Consider the following 10,310-nt stretch of genomic DNA (forward strand, 5'->3'; position numbering starts at 1 on the left):
ATTTTTGGATGTAATCTTCAGCTCATAGGCACTCTCCCTGTCCTTTTATTTCTAGACTCTCTCAAGTTCCTCGGACTTTGTAATGCATGTGGTACTCTGCATTTGAGCTGAATGAATGTGGCGCACCTTTACAAGATCACTTTGTACCTGGGGTTCAAGGTGCTTCAGAAGAGACACAGGAACACAAACATCACATTCAGGATCCAAGCCTTCGCTAGTTTTGATGCTTTTACAGGATTTTCGTGAAGGCTTTCTCTGTGGAGTTCATAGTGTTGCCTATTCGGGACCTTGTAGGCGACTACTACATATTCTTCATTCAAGGCTTGTCTCGTCTGATGCTCTCTCAAGGCTTCTTTCTAGGGTTGTTGGTTTTCTATGCTCTCTAGCTGAAGATTTCTGTAGTTCTCTCTCCAGCAGCCTCTTGTTGCTCTGTTGTTCTTCAGGAACTTCAATTTTTAGGCTCATGTTTCTTCCAGCTTTGCTCATCTCCAGATGTGTAGGTCCAGACTATGCTCCCAGCTCATTCTTCTTTTAACAGGGCCTTCTCTATGCCTCTTTGTAATACTCTTGAAGATGAATACAATAGGTGCCTTTTCCGTTCAAAAAGAAAAGAAAAAGAAATGAAGGAGTACGAGTGACCTGTTACCGCAACCGCCATGAAATCTAAAAACATTTGTGGTCTCAACGATCCAAAGTATATACTTATGTAACACCATGTATCTGCATTGTAATTTCTTTCGTGCATATAGTCTAGAGAGTAAGCGAAAGTGTTGTTCTAATCCCGAGCTCATGTAATGTAAGCTAGGTGAACAGTAAAATAAAATAAAAGTCAAACATTCAAAAAAAATTCTGAATTTTGTTTCTGTGAAACATTGAAAAATGATTTCATAGCTTGCAAAATTTCATCATGAAATGGCATTTGTGTCAAATGTGGCAAAAAAAAAACAAAATTGATCTCCAAAATGCGTTTGAAAATAACATTTTGGAGCATCAGTTTTATTATTTTTGCCATGATTTCCTGGAATGTTGTATGGTAATGAAAATTTTCAAGCTAACAAACATTTTGTCACTGTTTCACAAACAAAAAAAAATCAGATTTTTTTATTTTACTGTTCACCTGAGCTGGGGATTATAACAGCCTTTTTAGTGGTGTGATTATAACAGCTAGTTCCAGAAAGTAAGTAGTGTTATGATCGTGGTGGACCGTCGATTGCGCGGGTCTACTGAGTTTTTGGGCTTTGGGCTAAGGCGACGATTGGAACTAATCCACCTCCAGGGCTTTGTCTCAAAAAAAAACTCCAGGGCTATTTCTTGGGAGCAGGCCAACCCAATACTGTACTCCCTCTGGCTCATATTTTTTCCTCTGCGTTTCTATTGGTTTATCTGTTTTCTTCGTTTCTTCACTGTTTTTTATGTTTTTCTCTTTTTCAGTGTTTCATCATTGATTTTCTTTTCTTTTTCTAACACCTTTATTATTTTTCAAATACACATTGTGCATTTTAGTATACACACAGAACATTATTTTGATACACGTTGAACATTTTTCAAATAATGCACATTTAAAAAATATTTGTTTTGAATACATGTTAACCATTTCTTCAATGCACATTGAATATATTTTTTAATGCCATGAAACATTATTTAAGCTACATGAAATTTTTATACATTGTATCAACAATATTATAAAATGTCACAAACATTTTTTTAAATGAGTGAATATATCGATATAATGTCACATACATTTTGCTGAATGGTAGTTAACATTTTTTTATATTACGTGAATATTTTATTAAATTGTATAAACATTTTTATAAAATGCGAACATCCATTTTTTGGAACATGTGAGCATTTTTTTTCAAATGTCCCGTGCATGTTTTGGAATGATATGAAACTTTCTTTTATGAATTATGAGACTACTTTTAACATTTTACTAAAAAATTGAATGCCGAGAACATTTAGAATGATATGAAAAAAATTGTCAACAAATTTTAAAGTTGCGCGAATATTTTTTACACCGCATGAATATTTTCTAAACATGGTATTAATATTTTCTAAGATTTAAATAAAATATGCATTCATTTCTGAAATATAAAAAAAAGTGCGCTAGGAGCTAACCCTTCCTTCCTCGTTGAGCCGACCCTCTTAGGGGGGCGTCTGAGCCGAGGGCTTCTTTTGTTTCGCTATAAGCGAGACAACCCCCCCCCCCTCCACCCTGTGTGCATCCCCCCTCTAATGCGCGACACTACAGATTAGTTGGCCAATGATGTTTTTTTTCTTTTGAAGAAGGCTTATATTGAAATTGCCCAACCCTTACATGATCATCTTTACAAAAGGATAACATTTGGGATTGAGCTACTGATCTCCCGTGAGATCGATCTATCTCCTCGTGCAATGCATGCCCACGTGGGGTTAGGCGGAGGCAACTCTGGGTCGATCTGTGTTCAAAATATTGATTGTTACATCACTTCATCGTCGAGGTCAAAAACTATTGTCATGCCCTTTGTTGGTCCGACTCAATAGCAGTGAACTTGTGTCGCCACCGTGTTCAATGAATTCTCTATTTATTGTTGTGCCGGTCTTAATTGGCTGGTCTCGGCAATCATGATGAAAATTTTTGTCAAGGCCGTTTTCGGTCGGACTTGCAGTGTGAAGACAACAAGCAAACAATCATGCACTCTTTAATCAGAGTGAGGAGGCAAGTCACTAGGGTGGACGTCGTGAACCCAATACATATGAACCCGCTTCTAAAAAATGTATTTTAAAAGTGTTTTAAAATTTCAAAAATTTTAAAAATTTCAAAACAAAATTTCCACGCGTACATCTTCGTAAAATGTGTGTGTGTGGCACAAAGTTTTCCCCAAAAAATAGATTTTTAGTTTGCCTCCGTGAAAAAGAAAATTTTAGTGCTCCTAAATATCGTTCCATGACACATTTTTTGTCTCTTTTGACAAGTCAAAGAAAAAACCTTTTTGTGCGCACATAGAATGTGAAGATGTACGTGTGTAACTTTTTTCGGAATTTTTTAGCATTTAAAATGTGTTTTCCAAAATAGATTCATATGTACCTGGGTTCATCCATGTATTTTCCCAAGCCACTAGGCCAAATTCCCAAGGCGTGCTTCCAGCTTCTGATGGCAAACTGTGATTGTTGCATATCTCCAGTTCGCTCTAATTTGGTCTGCACAAGCAGTGTAGCAGAAGCAGCTCAGACATTTTCAGAATTTTCAGTTGAAATTTCTGTCTGTCAATGTGCTCTTCTCCTATCGACTTATCAAGGTACACACACAAACTTGTCTAGCTTCCTCTCTCGTACCCTTTAATGTTCTGCCGAAAACTGCGTACAAAGTAAGTAGCACTAATTCCTTGAGCCTCAGCCCTCAAGCACAAAAGTAGTTAAAGTCTAATCATTTTTGTTGTGAAAAGGAAATCCTCAGTGATGGGTTAGATTATTAAATTTGCGCCTGCGTTTCTCTCTAGTCTTCGGCAGAGGAATTCATCATGAGTGTTACTAAATGGGTAATATTCTTGGCCATGGTTTTCCTTAAGCTTTCCCGCAAAAAAAAGTTTTCCGTAAGCTACGAGTTATCACATTGAGCATTTCATGGCCGTGTGTGCTAATATTTCTACATAAACACTGAATCATGCGTGATATATAATTACTCTCCCGATCCAAAATATGTGTCGTGGTTTTTGTTCACATTTTAACTAAAAGCACGGCACTTATTTTGGAGCATATATTATTTGATCTCATTTTGACATTGATGGAAGAGACACTAGGTTGTGAAATGCTGGGGGTAAAGAAACATGCTGGCCTCTAGATGGTGTTGCAGTCACTCCACTCTGAAATGAATCAGCACATCCAATAATATGCATCACTAGTAATAGTAAATGTACTAAAATCTTTCGTTGCTAGCAGAGTCCTATATACCAGAGCGCTACTGGACCAGTTTATATATTTATTTATCAAAATGAGCTGAAATGCACTAAGTGTGTACTAGAAGGAATCATGTTTTGAAACTGAATGCCAAAAAAAACCCTATATTTATTATGATAACCGACAGGAAGATTATTAAACTAAATAGTTCTCACAGTAATTACTACCATCATTATGTTATCTTTCTGATTGTAACTACCCGATCTACCATCTACACTACTAAGTAGAATTCATGCGAAGACAAGAAAATGGAAAAAAAATATAAGAAGGCACAAGAAAAAACCCAGATCATATAAATATCTCACAAAACAATATTATTACAGGCCCAACTATAGTCTTAGAAAGGTAGTCCAGACGGTGCTACTCCATTAGCTTGGGACTGCTGTTTCACGAGCTTGGGGTAGGGGAGGGGAGGGGAGGGGGTCCGACACTTGCCGCCATGGCCCTAGGCCTTCTTCTCGCCCTGGTTGGCGGCACTTTGCTCCGCCTCAAGTATGAGCGCTGCAGCTCGGCGATCCACCTCGGCGATGGTCTCCGACTGCCAAGCATGTTGCACGTAGGGCGAGAAGACAAGGGCCAACAACAACAGTGCTCCAGTTCCCGTGACCATGACCCCGATGAGCGTTCTCACTAACCAGATCCTGTAATCCCTGAAAGATGCAAACTCTAGCCCGAGTCACCAACACAATAGTTATCCATTTGAAGAAGCAATGGGAAGCAGCAGGGTTCAAAAGATACGTACGCCGCTTCCCTCTTCATCGTCGCCACCTCGTTGGAGAGCCTGTAGTGCATTTGGGTAACATGTGCCGTTCGCCTGTGGAACGACTCCTCCATTTCGATACAAATGGCCTTGATTGATCTTGGCGCACTCAGCGGCGCACTCGACGCAGCCGGGGGCAGTGGCCTTCGTGGAGGTGGAGAGACCGGCCCTGTGCGCGCGAAACGAAGACGAGCGAGGCCAAATTAGCGCGCGCTCCGGTTAAGGGCAAGTCCACGTTCAGTACAAGCGCCATGCCGGGGCAGAGCACCGATGGGAAAGAAGAGAAACAAGAAACCGAACCTGATTCTGAACATGGCAGTTGCGGCGCCGCTGCGTCCATGCCCGCCGGCGGCCGGAGCTCCGACGCTGAAAACAAAGTGAACGAAAGAGATAAAAAGTTAGATTCACGGACGCGGTCGCGCTCCCGCCGGCCCGCGTAGGATGTGGCCGAGATAGACGACTGGCGCGTACCTCATGCCGCCGGTGAGGCCAGCCGCGCCGGGAGCGCCGACGACGAGCCCTGCGGCAGCCGCTCGCTGGGCGCCCGTAATCTTCGCGCCGTACAAAGACACGGCCGGCGCGCCGATCCTGTGGCCATCGAAAGAAACAGAGAGAAAGGTGAGTCTTGGTGTCGCGAGGATCGGAAGAAGCTAGCGAGGGGAGGCGGTGCGCTTGGAGGCAGGAGGCAGGAGCAAAGTTTTGGATTTCGTCCGAGAAAACCGAAATTCCAGCGATTTTCGGCCATCTCGTTAGGGCCCGGTAATAGGGTGTACCAGCCCAAAAAATTTGGCCACTTTTAAACTCATAGCCCAGCCCATGGTCTACTACAGCCCACACAAACCCCCCTGTGGTATAAAAGCACGAATTCATCTCCTCCTAACCCTAAAATTCACTTTTCCCGTCTCCACCCGACCGAGCGGCGGCTGTGGGCAACGAAACCCTAGCGAGTGAGGCGGGGGCGCGGTGCAGCGCCGCCTCCTCCCATCCACCTCGTCTCCCTCCCTCCCAATCTCCTCCCTCGTCTCCCTCCCTCCCAATCTCCTCCCTCCCGGTCTCTTTCCCGTCCATGGACGGTGGTGGCAGCGCCATGGAGCACGGCCGCACAACTTCGATGTCGGGGCAGGTGGGCTCGGGCGTTGAACGGCTCCACGGGAGCAGCAGCATGCGGCGCATCCAGTCGGGCTTGGGCAGTGCCCCGGCGCCGGACGCACGCGCTGGTTTCCGGCAAGCTGGACATGGTACTGACGTACTGTAACTATGTTCCTCTAATCTTGTACATGCACGTATGCTGGCTCATCTTGCAAGATCTGTAGCTAGCTTTTCATTTGTCAAGATCTGTAGCTAGGTTCAGCATGCACACTTGCTTGATACAGGAGCACAATTGTGCATGATAGCTCACCTTGCCATGATCTGTAGTTAGCTGTACGTGCATGCTTATTTAGCAAGTGTTGATGATAGCACACGTAGGCAAGTGTGGATGAAGCACACCTAGGAAGGATCTTTTACTAGCTTGTTCAGTAGCATTGTTTCTAATATCTTGTACTATCTCCCTTGATTTATTCATGCTGTCGTAACCCTGCAACATTACTTGATGAAGAAAAAAATCCCAATAAAATTTGAACAGCACTAACTAGTCCATAAATCCACAGTTTTTGTGTATTGTATCAAGATTCTCTTTCTGTGATTCACTCTTTGTTCAAGTGCTGACATACATGAGGACAAAAACAATGTGTACAAACATTTATCTCTGCAAAACACAGCAAGCCCTTTTACCATCAGTGGTAAATTTACAAATGCTGATCTGGATTCTGAACATGCTAGATAATGCCATCTTCTACTAGTTGATCTTTATCGCATGCTTGCTTCTCATGCTTGAATTTATAGGTGATGGAAGTGCACCCTATGTTAGTAGGGTCAGCATCGATGAAGCCAGAAGGAGGGAAAATGTCAACCCCGACAATGAAGATAACATTCTGATGGGGAATGGTTCAGCTCCAAGAGAGACAGCTTGGAAAAGGTCAATACCATGATCTGCATTTTCTTAATTTGCTTAACTTTTTGTATGTATATTGTGATACTTTTAGAGAGGAAACATTTAAATAAAAAATGTATTAATTATGTTTAAAGTTAAAATTGTTCTAATTCTGTTTGTTAGCTTTTACTTGATTTTGTTATGCATTAAAAGTAAAAAAATGCGGCAATTCCCTTTTTCTGCCTTATTATCTTTTTACTTGATGTTATAATGCATTTAAAGTTGGAATGTTGTTTATTCTGTTATAAAAATAATGCTAATCCTTGTTACTGTCCTGGTTCATTCTTTTTATTCCTTGCTCAATTTTTAGTCATAGTATGATGCATTTAGAGTTGAAATGTTGTTTATTCTGTTGTAAACATTATGCTAATTCTTGTTACTGTCCTGGTTCATTCTTTTTTTATTCCTTACTCAGTTTCTATTTTGTATTATGATGCATTTAGAGTTGAAATGTTGTTTAGTGTGTTGTAGCTATATATCATGATGCATTGCTAACATGGTGCTTGAAATTTTGATATGTAGGGCTTGTAAGCAATGACATCTATTATATTTGGAACCATGGCCCCAAGTTTGGTGGGGGATTTGATTGTCGATACTGCCCCCTAATCACTAGAGGAGGAGGTGCAACCTGCTTTAGGGAGCACCTTGGAGGTATACCAGGTGATGTGAGGGAGTTCCCTAATGTTCCAAGAAATATCCGTGCTGCAATGAGGGAATCCCGGGATGCTCAATGCGGAAGAAGAGGGAAAAGAAAAATCTTAGATGGATACAACCATGTTTGATGCAAAAAATCCTATGATGGAATGGTTGAATGAGGATGAGGAGCATGCAATCTTGGATGGAGTTGATGCTGCTACCGCCGTGTTTGAGAAAATACGTTTGCTTAACTCAAGTAGGAAAGTGTCTCGTCTTGCAAGGAAGGACAATGGCAGGAAAAGAAAGAGGGTAGAGGAAGAAGAGGATGACTACCATGATAGTGAGGATGATGATGAAGAAAATGAGGACCTGGACCTGGAAATTGATGATGATGATGATGATAGCCATGATGATGGTGCAAGTCAATCTGATGGAGGAGATTCGCCAATGCACAGTTGAAAAGGATTTAGCAAGCCAAGTTGGAAACAATGTTGAGGTAACAAGTGATGGTAGTTTGGTGAACCGTAGATCTGAACGGGTTAGGCAAGCCAAGAAGGTCAAGGAGGTAGATCACCAGCCTTTACAATTGACAAGTAAGTTCCTTGTGATGACATCAATAATTTCCCATTTATGCACTTTCTTATATTCTGTCATAAACATGTGGTGTTTGCTTTAGTCCATATGATTTTATATGTTGTTTCAATTGGGGTTACCATCTATCAATTGTTGTTTCTGCCATCTACTTGATGTTTATATAATTCACAATGCGTTAGTCCATATGATTCTATATGGTGTTTCAATTGGGGCTGCCATCTATGAGTTATTACTGCCATCTACTTGTAATGTCTATATAATTCATTATGCTTTAGTCCATCTGAATTTATATGTTGTTTTAATTTGGGTTGTCATCTATGAGTTGTTTCTGTCATCTACTTGTAATCACATTGTTTCTGCCCATATGATTTTATATGGTGTTCCAATTGCGGTTGCCATCATTGAGTGGTTGTTTCTGTCATCTACTTGTAATGTTTATATAATTCACAATGCTTTAATTGCAAGGTTAAGCGGCATGGGAGCAAAAGAGCTTTTGGTTTGATGAAGACCAACGGGTGGATGAACAGGAAGTCCTAAGTGAAGGTCTCTGTTCGATTCAATACTTTTGGTGCAAGACTGAAGAGTTGAAGAACAGGAAGTCTGAATTGAACTTTCTGTTTGTATTTTGGAGTCGGCATAATTGGACTTCGAATGTCGTGTTAAATTTATCGTGGACTGTAATTCTGAACCGTTATGGGTGTTTGTTTCGGCTCTTGGTAGAACTATTAAGTCGCATGTTACTCTTAGTATCTGAACTATCAAGTCACATGTTAATCTGGACTTTCATGTTGCTTTTCTAATGGTTGCTGCTCTCCGAATTGATCCACTATGCTATTGTCTGAATGGTTGCAACTGGAGTGTTGATGCTCAGTCTGATACGTAGTGATTTGATGAATAGATTTAGCTGTTTGATTTTTACATGCATTTTTGAATACTCATTTGTTGTTCTGTTGTATTTCAAAATTTTAGGCAAATTTCGCTCATTTTTCGTCCCAAAATTCAAATTTTGTTTTATGATTTTCGTCCGAGATTTTCCGAAAAAATCCGAAAAATCTGAATTTCGCCCATTTCGTCCAGGACCCGTAAAAATCAAAAAACGAAATCCGAAATTCTGGGCAGGAGGCGGAAGGAGGAAGAGGGTGGGCTCTCTTTTTATAGGGGCGCGTCCGGTGCATGCTCCGCTGGGTTTTCATAATCGAATTGAAATGATTTCAGATCCGGCCCAACTGCCCTCTCTCTCTCTCCCAGTCGTTGCGTCGCAGCAGAGGCTGAGCAGGTGGTTTGACGGCTTTACTCGACGCGACGACCAAGGTCCAACCACCTACCCGCCCTTCCTTTTTCCCTTTTCTTCTTTTCCATTTCGAAACTAAACTGACCGACGGTGGCAGGATACTGATCCCAAATTTCTAGCACACCCACTGTAAAAATAATAATATAAAAAAGTGTTTAGATCACTACTTTTTACATAAAATAAATATAAGAGTGCTTAGATCACTGGTTTTTACAAAGGAAATACAAATTAGAATCAAGCTTATCAACACTTGCGTCCAATACATCGCAAAGAGCGCAGATTTGTCTTTTCAAACAAGCAACAAAGGGTGCAAAATTGCAATCCCGCCTTTGACATTGATTATGTGCCTGATTTATTGTAGGCGTAGATCACCTCTACGCGTCGCAGTTCGGAGGACGAGACGGTGACGCGGCGGCCGTCGGCAAACCCGAGCCAGAACCATTGTGGAGACAGGGACACTTTGCTCGTCGGCAAACCTGACCCAGGGCCATTGGGCAAACGGGGAGGACACGGTTGGCCGTGCCGTCATCGACATAGGTGGTGGTGGCAGGTTTTTCGATGTGAGTTAGCTAATTAAGAGGCTTTACATAGAATTTGTCTATTTGAAATACTCCCAACAAATATATGTGTTTGTTTAGCAAAATATGGGTCCGGACAAACCAAATGCGTAGTACTACATGAATTCCAGCACCATCACCACCAAAGAAACCACCATCATCATAAAAGGCCACCACCATCACCAAACGGGGCGAATGAGGACGGAAAGGGGATCTCCGATGGCGGGAAGATCAAGCAGCCTCGGAGGGGAGAAATTTTCTTGAGAAGTGAGACCAACCACTTAAAAATTAGGGAGAAGAGCTACTTTTCGGCTTAAAATCATGGCATCTCCAACGCTGCCCCCTAAATCGAACCCGGTATCCTTCCGCGAACTGATAAGGACTAGTCTAAGGACAATGATGCCGGAGCTGGCCTTCCGACTGCGTCCCCTAAAACTTCTGCCTCTTTTTGAAGTCCGCGGACTCAAAATACCATCATATAAAATCGTAGATGGTTGAAAATATTCA

At 41.8% G+C, this 10,310-nt stretch overlaps 1 protein-coding gene across 1 annotated transcript; it reads left to right on the forward strand.

Moving 5' to 3' along the window:
• Positions 1–5,607: 5,607 nt before the first annotated feature.
• On the forward strand, positions 5,608–8,755 carry LOC123131353 (uncharacterized). The gene is made up of 4 exons (XM_044551046.1): positions 5,608–5,931; positions 6,578–6,710; positions 7,248–7,954; positions 8,421–8,755. The coding sequence occupies exons 1-3, from the start codon at positions 5,760–5,762 to the stop codon at positions 7,261–7,263; spliced, it is 321 nt and encodes a 106-aa protein (XP_044406981.1). The 5' UTR covers positions 5,608–5,759; the 3' UTR covers positions 7,264–7,954; positions 8,421–8,755.
• Positions 8,756–10,310: the final 1,555 nt, after the last annotated feature.

This window comes from Triticum aestivum, chromosome 6A, assembly GCF_018294505.1.
Source record: "Triticum aestivum cultivar Chinese Spring chromosome 6A, IWGSC CS RefSeq v2.1, whole genome shotgun sequence".
Taxonomy (NCBI): domain Eukaryota; kingdom Viridiplantae; phylum Streptophyta; class Magnoliopsida; order Poales; family Poaceae; genus Triticum; species Triticum aestivum.